We start from the raw sequence: 12,271 nt of genomic DNA, 5'->3' as shown, positions 1-12,271 counted from the left end.
TTTATCCTTGTATTTTGCCAGTTTCACTATGATATGTCGTGCAGAAGATCGATTCAAGTTACGTCTGAAGGGAGTTCTCTGTGCCTCTTGGATTTCAATGCCTTTTTCCTTCCCCAGTTCAGGGAAGTTCTCAGCTATTATTTCTTCAAGTACCCCTTCAGCACCTTTCCCTCTCTCTTCCTCCTCTGGGATACCAATGATGCGTATATTATTTCTTTTTAGTGTATCACTTAGTTCTCTAATTTTCCCCTCATATTCCTGGATTTTTTTATCCCTCTTTTTCTCAGCTTCCTCTTTTTCCATAACTTTATCTTCTAGTTCACCTATTCTCTCCTCTGCCTCTTCAATCCGAGCCGTGGTGGTTTCCATTTTGTTATGCATTTCGTTTAAAGCGTTTTTCAGCTCCTCGTGACTGTTCCTTAGTCCCTTGATCTCTGTAGCAAGAGATTCTCTGCTGTCAGCTATACTGTTTTCAAGCCCAGCGATTAATTTTATGACTATTATTCTAAATTCACTTTCTGTTATATTATTTAAATCCTTTTTGATCAGCTCATTAGCTGTTGTTATTTCCTGGAGATTCTTCTGAGGGGAATTCTTCCGCTTGGTCATTTTGGATAGTCCCTGGCGTGGTGAGGACCTGCAGGGCACTTCCCCTGTGCTGTGGTGAATAACTGGAGTTGGTGGGCGGAGCCGCAGTCAGACCTGATGTCTGCTCCCAGCCCACCGCTGTGTCCACAGTCAGACTGGTGCGTGCCTTCTCTTCCCCTCTCCTAGGGGCGGGATTCACTGTGGGGTGGGGTGGTCCGTCTGGGCTACTTGCACACTGCCAGGCTTGTGATGCTGGGGATCTGGCGTCTTAGCTGGGGTGGGTAGGCAAGGTGCACAGGGGCAGGAGGGGCAGGCTTAGCTTGCTTCTCCTTAGGTGATCCTCTTCAGGAGGGGCCCTGTGGCAGCAGGAGGGAGTCAGATCCGCTGCCGGAGGTTTGGCTCCGCAGAAGCGCAGAGTTGGGTGTTTGCGCGGAGCGAGCAAGTTCCCTGGCAGGAACTGGTTCTCTTTGGGATTTTGGCTGGGGGATGGGCGGGGAAGATGGCGCTGGCGAGCGCCTTTGTTCCCCACCAAACTGAGCTCTGTCGTCCGGGGGCTCAGCAGCTCTCCTTCCCTTTGTCCTCCAGCCTTCCCGCTTTCCGAGCAGAGCTGTTAACTTATGACCTCCCAGACGCTAAGTCGCGCTTGCTGTCGGAACACAGTCCGTCAGGCCCCTCCGCTTTTTGCAAGCCAGACTCGGGGGCTCTGCTTGGCCGGCGAGCCGCCCCTCCGCCCCGGCTCCCTCCCGCCAGTCCGTGGAGCGCGCACCGCCTCGCCGCCCTTCCTACCCTCTTCCGTGGGCCTCTCGTCTGCGCTTGGCTCCGGCGACTCCGTTCTGCTAATCCTCTGGTGGTTTTCTGGGTTATTTAGGCAGGTGTAGGTGGAATCTAAGTGATCAGCAGGACGCGCGGTGAGCCCAGCGTCCTCCTACGCCGCCATCTTGCTTCTCCTCATTATTTATTTTTTAGACAGATAGAGACAGAGCACAAGTGGAGGAGGGGCAGAGAGAGAGGGAGACAGAATCCGAAGCAGGATCCAGGCTCTGAGCTGTCAGCACAGAGACCGATTCAGGGCTCAAACTCACAAGCCGTGAGATCATGATCTGAGCCGAAGTCCGGTCTGAAAAGTTTCTATTAAGAGAAGAAATTTGTTCATTTATGTTTATTGTAATCAAGGTTATTGGTTGATGTGATTGATATGTTTAGACTTAACCTTATTTTATGAATTTTTACTTAACGTGTTTTGTTCTTGAGCATCCCCCTCCTCTAACTTTCCACTTTTTACTTTCCTCCTCCTCATTACATTGTGTTCTTCCATTCATTTGTCCCTAATTTGTTTGGGACTTGTAGGTCTTATTCATGTTATTTTTGTGATTATCTTTTAAGAGTTAAGAAACATACCAAAACATATGCATTTGGCATTACTCAGTATCTGCAGTCTGTCCAATTCAAGAAATCTCAACCTGCTGATGCTTCTTTTTTTCCCTAGTGTTCCTTGCCTTTCTGCACTTCCCCCATCATTCCAACTACATCTTATATTGAGATAATACAGAATTTTATGTCTAGATTTTTTTTCTGTAATTGGTAAAATTGCAGCTTTTCCATCCCACTGAGAAGACTGTTTTGAGTATATTGTTAGTGATTCAAAATCATTTTCACTGTTTATTTTGAAAATGTTGCTTAATTGTATTTTTGTAGTCATTATTGTGTGTTAAAATATCCTGGTTGGATAAATTTTCTATTTAGATGTAATCTCCCCTTAAACATTTCTGGGAGAATTCTGTTCAAACACAGAGCATATCACTTGTCATGCATGTTGGTTCTTTTATTCACTGCCCATTGAATATTTTAATTCATTCATTAAATAAATCTCTAATTGTTTCTTCTTAAAGGATATGATAGCTTCTGAAATCTCTTTGATGATACTGGTTATTTTTACTCAGTTATTCTTTGCAATGTCAACTATATTATCAGGGTTTAACTTTATTTGCCCATTGAATTTTATACCTTTTTTTTCCAAGGTGTTGGTTTTCCTGAAATGATTTGTGATTTTGGATTATATACTCATTTTTGAGTTTGAGAATTGCTATCAGTTTGTTCTGTTTCCTGTAAATCATCTCTAGTGATTGTATGAGAGAGACAGGGATTATAGCTTGGGGATGGAGGAGATTGCCATCCTATCTCTGGGTAATGGCTTCTTCAGTACTCTCTCTGCCTTTCTAGCCCAAATACCCACACTCTCAGCTGTCTCCTCTGTGCAAATTTCTGAGATTCGATAATCCCCTTAAGGTGCTTTTAATTCCTTTTATAATTATCATTTTCTGATATGTTTTGATATTACCTTTTTATAGTGATGTTAAAATAACTGATAACTTGCCCCGTGGAGGACAACACTCCCCATTTCTTGCTGTCTGGTGAAAGTTGAGGTAGGAGCTGGGGACAGTAAGAGTGAGATTACTCACTCAGCACTTTTATGGTCTTGATGGGATGTACCATGTCTTGAGGAAGAATTATTTTGCTGCAGCTAAACCTTAAAGACTGGTTTATAATACATAAGACAGTTCCTTTTGTGTTAATGAGTAATATCTGAGTGATATGTCTTTGATTATCTGTTTGCATTATTGCTAAGAGATATTGGAGGAGCCTTTAAATGGCTGAATAGTATACAGTCATGATTTGCAACAGGGGTCAGATAGTAAATAGTTTCAGTTTTGTTGGCTATATCATCTCTGTTGCAGCTGCGACTCTGTAATAGCTTGCAAGTCATAAGACTATGTGTATATGAACATGCATGAATGCACTCTAATAAACTTTGTGGACATTAAAATTTGATTTTCATATGTAGTCTTCTCATGCTATGAAATTTTATTCTTCTTTTGACCACCACCCCCCATTAAAAAGTAGAAACTTTTCTAAGTTTGTGAGATAAACAGGTGGTAGGTTGGATTAGCCAGCCCCTAATTTAGAAGATTATATAATGACATGGAAAATACTCATAATATATCAAGTGGAAAAAACAGCAGATTACACTCAGTATGTATAGCGTAATCCTACTTTTATGTAATAAAGCAGTCTTTAGCACATAGTGCTGGCAGAAGAGGTATCAAAATATACATATATACATCAATATATATATATATATCGATATATATATTGCTATATATATATATCGATATATATATTGCTATATATATATATCGATATATATATATATTGCTATAATTTGTTGTCAAGTTGGCTAATATACAGTGTATACAGTGTGCTCTTGGTTTTGGGGGTAGATTCCCGTGATTCATCACTTACATATAACACCCAGTGCTCATCCCAACAAGTGCCTTCCTGTGAAATCCTGCCATTTGCAGCAATGTGGAGAGATGTCAAAATATTAACAGTGGTTCTGTCTTGGTGGATAGCTTATTTAAACTTTCTACCCTATGTTCTGTTCACCTGCATCTTCTGAGTTTTGTATCCTGAATAGATGTTATGTTGTTTTTTAGAATAAGTATTCTTAGAAAAAAGTTATTTACAGAGTCAGAATCTGTACATTTTTAGCAAAATTGGCCTGTTTATTGTTAATTAGTTTGATACAATCTGTTTTGTTTACCCTCTGCTCCATTTTTAGCCAACCAGTCCCAAATTTGGAAAAGCTGACTCATACGAAAAACTGGAAAAACTAGGGGAAGGATCTTATGCTACAGTTTACAAAGGAAAAAGCAAGTAAGTTCATTCATTTTTGAATATTTCACATTTAAAATGTACCTGCTCTCTCAATACTAATTATTAATAGTTAATAATATTAAATAACTTAATTAATTCTCATTTAAAATGACAATAGATTTTCCCCTCTCAGCTTTTGTTGTTGTTGTTTTAGGAAGTGTAAAAGTCAGCAGAATTGGTTTTCTCTGCTAGCAAACAGTTTGCAGACTTGTCCAATTTATCTTTTCTGTCCTACCCTCCCCCCCGACATTGGAGCCGACACCCTAGAATGAGAATTCATTTTTAGGTGAATGATACGATTAATTTCTCTTGGTGATTTAATGTTTGCTTATGAAGAAGAGTACTGATTTGACAAAGCTAAATGTATTAGCCATCCTTGCGTCTTTTTAGATTGAACTTTTACTTCATCTTTCAGAAGTCACTAAATTTAAAAGAAACACAAACTTTTTCTTTTTTCCTACCTGTGTACTTTGGCATCATGCTACATATAGTTTTCACTTTGGAGAAACAACCCTTCCCTCCTGTTCTTGTCTTCCACCCCCACCCCCATGCTATCCTGCGGTCAGGCACAAATTTGTATTCTTTAAGAGCCTCTATGTTTCTGATAGGCCTCCTCCCTCTCTCTTATTGATTAAGAGCACGGAGTTACTGTATTCAGTGGCATGTAGAAATATAATGCTATTTTTCAAACAATTGTAGGAGATTCAAGCCTTGTTTTACCTTAATAACCTTATTACCAAATAATGTTGAAAAATAATTTTCTGAACCATCCCTGTTTTTGTCCCTTTTAAGTTATTATGGAAGATAGGAAACTTTAACCTAATTAATTACATAGAAATGTGTCGAAGGAAATTCTCTGAAGGATCATTCTGAACATATAATTAGAAATTTTGGCCATTTTGTTAATCTTTGGCTTTTCTGGAATGTAGTCTTGTACCTTTGCTTATGGTTTTTAAGAGGATGAAGAAATACTTCTGACAAAGGAAGATATGTAAGTAAGGATGCAGGAATAATAGAAGTCAAAAATAGTAGTATTAACTTTGGGATTTTAGATATTTGCAAAAAAAGTATTTTTAAAAAATTTGAATGAAAAATAAACATGATGGGGAATAAAAAACCAAACCAAGTCTAGAGGGCTGTCAATGACTTAACTAGGGTGCTTGAGCATTATTGAGTATTGTTGAGCAAATTTCAATAGAGGTTGTATGTCAAACTTTATATTCTTTCTTAAGGAAAAATATTGATTTCTCTAATTTATAAAAATTACTTACATTTAATGTTTATAATATAAGGATAACTACACTGGATTAAGCAATTATTCTGTGTAATGTATATCATTATATATCATATCCATTCTCTTACTTATTCCTCACAATGTCCTATAAGATAGTTCCTATTATTATCATCTCCATTTGACTAGGAATCTTGGTGTGTGATGGGTTTTAGCTACTTGTCCAAGTGTGTACAGTTGGTTAGTGGCAAAGTTTTTTTTTTTGGCTCACATCTCTCTGGTTTGAAGCCATTCTTTTCCTAACCATTAGACAACACTGCTTCAACAGTATAAGGCCTGCCTTGGAAAGCCTTGGTCCTTGTTGAATATTCCAGATGGTTCTCACATATGCTCTGGCTTGTGGTAATCATGAATCAAACAGAAGCAAACATATTATTTCATTATAAGGAAACACACCAATTACTTTGAAGTGCCTTCCCAGAAAAGATATACTCAGCTGATATCCAAGTGTAAGTTAATAACTCTATTAAATGTTTAACTGTAAGATTTATGTCAAAATCTTGGAGATAGTTGAAAAATCCTTCATTTATTATGCTTGAATAAAAGAAAAGACTGCCTTTTAAGTATCTGCAATCTTTGAGAAGGACAGTTCTGCTCCCTCTCTCTCTGCCCCTCCCCTGTTCATGCTCTGTCTCTCTCTGTCCCAAAAATAAATAAAAAACGTTGAAAAAAAAATTAAAAAAAAAGGGGCGCCTGGGTGGCGCAGTCGGTTAAGCGTCCGACTTCAGCCAGGTCACGATCTCGCGGTCCGTGAGTTTGAGCCCCGCGTCGGGCTCTGGGCTGATGGCTCAGAGCCTGGAGCCTGTTTCCGATTCTGTGTCTCCCTCTCTCTCTGCCCCTCCCCCGTTCATGCTCTGTCTCTCTCTGTCCCAAAAATAAATAAAAAACGTTGAGAAGGACAGTTCTGGACAGTTAATACTCTTCACTCCAGCAGGCCTAAATATATCTCGTCAGCATTTCTCAAGCAGTTTCAAGGCTGCTGGTCACATGCAGCATTTAATTTCCTCCAGCTGGAGATGAAAGCCATTGACCACTCACCTGCTTTAAGAGATGACAGGCTGTCTGTGCTTGCTTGCTTGAAGGTGGTGGGGTTAGGCCAGAGCACAATAGTTAGGTGCCATCTAGTAAGGCTTGAGAGCTGAGTTTGTTTGATGTGTCCCCTGAACTGCTGTAATTTAAATAGCCAGCCAAGTGTTGTGACTCCTCACCATTCTCCCAGCAATGTCTGCACCCCTACCTCTATCTTTAAATGTTATCTTTTGCATCTTCTCTGAGAGCAGCTATCATTGTCTTGCGGTAAAACTGCCTGGCATTTGTAGGGATCTCACTATTTTTTAGTCTGTGAGCATTTTACATATATGCCTTGATTTACACGTGTCAAGTTTGGATTTTGCCATGAACCTCATTGTATTAATTTGCTGGGGCTGCCCAAACAAAGTACCACATATAGTGTGGCTTAAACAACAAAAATTTGTATTTTCACAGTTCTGGAAGCTAAAAGTCCAAGACCAAAGTGTCGGCAGAATTAGTGCCTTCTGAGGGTAGGTTCTGTAGGGGAGAATCTGTTCCCTGTTTCTCTCCTAGTCTCTGCAGTGTGCTGGCAATCTTTGGCACTTCTAGCTTGTGGGTGCATCACCTCAATCTCTGCCTTCATGTTCCCATGATGTTCTCTGTGTGTGTGTGTGTGTGTGTGTGTGTGTGTGTGTATCCAAATTTTCCCTTTTTGTAAGGACAGAGATCATATTGGATTAGGGCCCACCCTAATGAGTTCATTGTAACTCGATTACCTCTGTAAAGACCCTATTTCCAAAGAACTTACATCACATTCTGAGGTATTAGAGACTAAAACTCCAATATACCTTTTTTGGAGGACATAATCAATCCATAACACTTGTGCATTTCAAACCTCACTAATTTGGCACTAAATTCATGACAGTATGTGTATGTTTTTTTTTTTTTTTACTACTTATGGTATATATTATGTCATCTTTTATTTCATAGTTCTTTAAATAATACAATCAAAAGATATTGTCCTCTCCACCCCCAAAAGGTTTGTGTACTTGTTGACTTAGATGGAGTTGCTGTTAGCTATGGTTTGGAAAATTTAGAAGGAATAGAGAGGCTTTTTATTACCTTGAATTGTTTTCAGTTTCTTATTCTTGTAGAGACATATAGATTGGGGAGAAATTGACTAAGATTTCTATACTGTGTAGCCCTGTTGATAATGAGCTTGGTTCTAAAGAATATGACTGGTACTGCAATCATGTCAACATACAACACTCACAACTAAGCTTTTTAATTTTTTTAATAAAAGCTTTGGACTTCCCACATTTTCATATTTGGGTAGAGATTGTTTTTTTTTAAACCAGTGTTCTTCCATTTGAAGATGTTTTCTCTCTCTCTCTCTCTCTCTCTCTCTCTCTCTGTGTGTGTATGTGTGTGTGTGTGTGTGTGTGTGTGTGTGTGTGTGTGTGTGTTCATATTTGAGGAAGGGAGGCATTTTATCATCACTCTGACTACTGATCTCTATCCTGGTTTGGTTTCCTGATTATGTTCTCTCTTTTAAATCCCTGTAACATTTAATATAAGATTAAAGAAATTATGCATTGTATAATATTTTGCATTTAAAATTGTCTTTAGAACCTCAAAATCATCTTTTTAGCTTTCAGGGACCTTTGAAGGGATTTTTTAAAGTGTCTATTTATTTAATTTTGAGGTGGGGGAGAGAGAGAGAGAGCGTGTGCACGTGAGCATGAGCAGGAGAGGGGCAGAGAAAGAGGGAGACGGAGAATCCCAAGCAGCCTCCAAGCCATCAATGTGGAGTGTGACTTGAGGCTCAAACTCATGAGTTGTGAGATCATGACCTGAGCCTTAACCAAGAGTCGGACACTCAACCGACTGAATCATTCAGGCTCCCCATCCCAGGGACTTGTATATATTAAGAGACTTGTTAACATTTTTTTGAGCTTATTCAACCAATGACAAGTGTTTATTATGTTGTTTTTATGCCCTTTTTATACTGTAGGTGAAGAAGAGATGAATCACATGTGGATTTTGACCTTAGGAGACTTCACAGTCTTGAAGGCAGATGGTCCACATACCTAATTCTATAGAAGTTAGAATGTAGTATATTTGATATGAGCTAGAATACAGTAACAAAAGGCCCGGGTAAAATGGCATGGGGTTTTCAAAAGGAAGAAAGAGAGGATGATGTTGACTAAAGCATTTAAAATATGTTCTCTCCAGGGGTGACTGATCAAACTCACAGTCTCATGTGCTTTTATTTTTTTTTTAATTAAAAAAAAATTATTTTAATTCCAGGTAGCATACAGGGTTATGTTCTTTTCAGGTATACAATATAGTAATTCACCACTCCCATACATCACCCAGTCCTCATCAAGACAAGTACTCTCCTTTCATCCCCATCACCTGTTTAGCCCATCCCCCCAGCCATCTCCCCTCTGGTAACCATCAGTTTGTTCTCTATAATTAAGAGTCTGTTTCTTGATTTTTCTCTCTCTCAATCTCGCTTACTTTTTTTCTTTTGCTCATTTGTTTGGTTTCTTAAATTCCACATATGAGTGAAATCATATGGTATTTGTCTTTCTCTGACTTGCTTTGCATAAAAAAGAATGAAATCTTGCCATTTGCAATGGCATGGATGGAACTGCAGAGGATAATGCTAAGCCTCATTGCTTTTAAATCAAGCCTCCCTCATCACTGCGTGTATTCATAGGAATCCTTGGGACGGTTGTCTTGGGCTGTGGTCTCCAAGCAAATATAGTGAGACTTTCACCCTTTGTTGTCAGACTTTCCTCTGAATTTGTTAAAGTAAAAGCAAACTGATCCATTTGGATTATTGTGCAAATTTTGATTAAGCAAAAAATATTATGTTTAAATGTTGAACTGGGTTTTTTTTTAAGTTTATTTATTTTGAGAGAGAGAGAGAGAGAGAGAGAGAGAAAATCCCAAGCAGACTGTCTGCACAGAATCATATGCGGGGCTTGATCCTGAGATCATGACCTGAGCCAAAATCAAGAGTCTGAGCCACCCAGGCGCCCCAAAGTGGAATTGGCTTTAAGCAATGTAATTGGGCAGGGTTGGTGGGTCGTTTATGTGTGCCCCATAAATACCTGGCTGATGTAGATAAGAGCTGTGACCACAGCACCTCAGACTTGAGATGTGGTGGGGACCACACGCTCCTCAATGAACTGGAATCTGTAGGCAGAGTACACCCAAGTCTCTCTTAGACACCTGAGCTCTCCACCTCCCCCCACTCCCCCCCTCAGGTTTCTGCACCTGCCACGAGTGCTGAGAAGTTATGAACCTTTCCTTTTGTCTAGAACAGAGTCCTCTCCTTTCTTTCCTGCTTATCTAGGGAGGATGTGAGGCTTTTGATTTTCCCATACTTCATGTCACTTAGAAAAGGAAGAGCCAGGTCTTTGTTCCATCTCTGGAATTAGAGCATTGGACTTATTTAGACCAAGTCAGCCTACAGATGGTCCTGATTTCTGGTCATTTTTTTCTGCTTATCTTCAGTTTCTGTTGAGGTGATGTTGCCAAAGCCTTACTCCTGCGGGAGCCTGCTAAGCAGAGAAGCCTGCCCACACTGGTTTGTGCCAGCCGTAAATTGTTATCTCAGAGGTCAATAAGAACAATGGAGGAATTTGCTCACTTTATGTAACATGAGATTTATGTGATTGAAAGTGCCAATCTTCTTTTAGCATTTCATTCTGCCAATTTGTGCTGAATAATTGAACTTGAATGAAACGACCTCATAAATTGAGAGACTATGCCAAACCAAGACTGAACTATACTAAACACATTTCAAAGAGCTCTTGAAAGCCCCAGGAGAAATAGGGGGGAAGAAATGCTGTTAATTAAAACAAGCAGCAGCAAGAAGAAAGGCTGTGGCAGTTAACCACCTTTTCAGAATATGTGAGATTAAAGAGGTGGCTCTTACTGCTTGCCCTGAAGGTCAACTCCATTGAAACACTATCAGGAGGAGTTTGAAGAATTCTAAAAATCAGAAATCCCCAGATGGAAAACACTGAACTCCCGGTTCACTGAAGTTTCCATCTTAAGTGTTGATACCTGGATTGTCATGCTGATTTCTAGCATCCTGAGAGGCTGCCTACCCACAAATGGGAACTCAGTACAAAAGAGGCAAATCTGATTACATTTTATGAGCTCTGCTGCAGGATGCTCCCGAGGCCCAGTCTCTGTGTCTCATTAGGCCTGCCCTGATTTTCTTTTAGACTTTGAGTCCACAGGCCAAAGCTTATTATCACCATTTGCATTAAAGAGCGAGCCTGTGTCCACATTATTAATCACAGGGTATGAAAATGGCATCATAGTATGATAATGTTGTCAGTGTTAGCTTATAATTTAAGGCACAAAATACAGCGTTACAATGTATGTACGACTAGAGGAACTGGATTAAAAAGAAAAAAGCTAAGGAAGTAAATGAGTTTATTCCTTTTACCTTTCAGATCCAGGGTTCTTTGTGTCTAGGTGAAAGTTGAAAAAGTAGAATTCTTATCCTTACTTAAGCCAAGGAGGATAATAGCCCACCCACCACATCTACTAATTCTAAAAACCCTAAAGTCTCTTCTTATTGCAGATTCAGCTCTGACTTCCTTTAGAGGAAGAAGACAAGGCATTGGAGGCTGGTTCATTGGCACAGCTGGTTTCATTTAGTTTGCAGCAGATAAACAAACAATGCCTAATCTTTTTGACAAAAGTGACAATGGGGATATTGTTTAGGCGAGAAGTATGATTTCAATTACTAGACTAAACGGTATAGGAATAACTTTCCTGTTAGACAATGTTTAAATGTATTGGTCTCTGTTAGCCATTTTTCTTATCAGAGTTCTTTGATCATTTGACTTGGAGACCCTCAAAAGAATCTGTGATATTTGATGTCTTCAGAATTGTGGTCATATATCAGACATGCCCAGCTGGTGAAAATTGAAGCATTTTTTTGGTTAGTGGAGGAATTTTTTGAAAAAGTGTGGAATTCCCAATTATTGTAATGTCCAGGCATCTTGGATATCACCCCCATGGTTCAGTTTAAGTGGTTTCTGAGGAGGGCCAGGAGAAGATATATGGATAAGATTGGTTACAGTTTAAAGCATATCCACATCCCTGAGTTGCTTCATTATTATCGTGATTCTTTTAGTTTCAACCGGGATGCTGGGAAAGTAGCATCTTTCCATTCTAAATCAGTGGTTCTCAACTGGTTCTTGATTTTGCTCCCCAGGAGACATTTGAAACATCTGGAAACAGTTTTGTTTTTCACAACTGAGGAAGTGGTGGTGGTGTTACTGGCATCAAGAGGCAGGGGATGCTGTGAAATGTCCTACAAATGAATAGGACAGCCTCTCACAAGAAATAATTGTTTGGCTCAAAGTGTCAATAGGGCCAAGGTCGAGAAGCCATGGTCTGAACAAGGAGTGCATAGAGGCAGTTCATGTTTTTCTTCCTTTTTCCTTCCTTCCTTCCTTCCTTCCTTCCTTCCTTCCTTCCTTCCTCTCTTCTCTCCCTCCCTCCCTCTTTCTCTTTCTTTCTTTCTTTCTTTCTTTCTTTCTTTCTTTCTTTCTTCCCTTTTTCTTTCTTCCTCTGTCTTCCTTCCTTTCCTCCCTCCATCCCTTCCCTCCTTCTTTCTTCCCCCTCTCT

At 39.6% G+C, this 12,271-nt stretch overlaps 1 protein-coding gene across 8 annotated transcripts in view; it reads left to right on the top strand.

Moving 5' to 3' along the window:
• The window catches only part of CDK14 (cyclin dependent kinase 14), a 638,124-nt gene that overhangs the window by 187,529 nt on the left and 438,324 nt on the right, over positions 1-12,271 (top strand). For all 8 annotated transcript variants that reach the window (XR_015247658.1, XM_025929509.2, XM_086696604.1 and 5 more), the window contains one exon: positions 4,208-4,302. Coding sequence is in view for 7 of the 8 variants with exons in the window: in XM_025929509.2 (XP_025785294.2) it covers positions 4,208-4,302 (95 nt within the window). In the remaining variant the exon portion in view is untranslated. The remainder of the gene's footprint in view (positions 1-4,207; positions 4,303-12,271) is intronic.

The sequence above is a fragment of the Puma concolor genome, chromosome A2, assembly GCF_028749965.1.
Source record: "Puma concolor isolate L17-30 chromosome A2, mPumCon1.1.hap2, whole genome shotgun sequence".
Lineage (NCBI taxonomy): Eukaryota > Metazoa > Chordata > Mammalia > Carnivora > Felidae > Puma > Puma concolor.
This window is presented reverse-complemented; position numbering and strand designations above follow the sequence as displayed.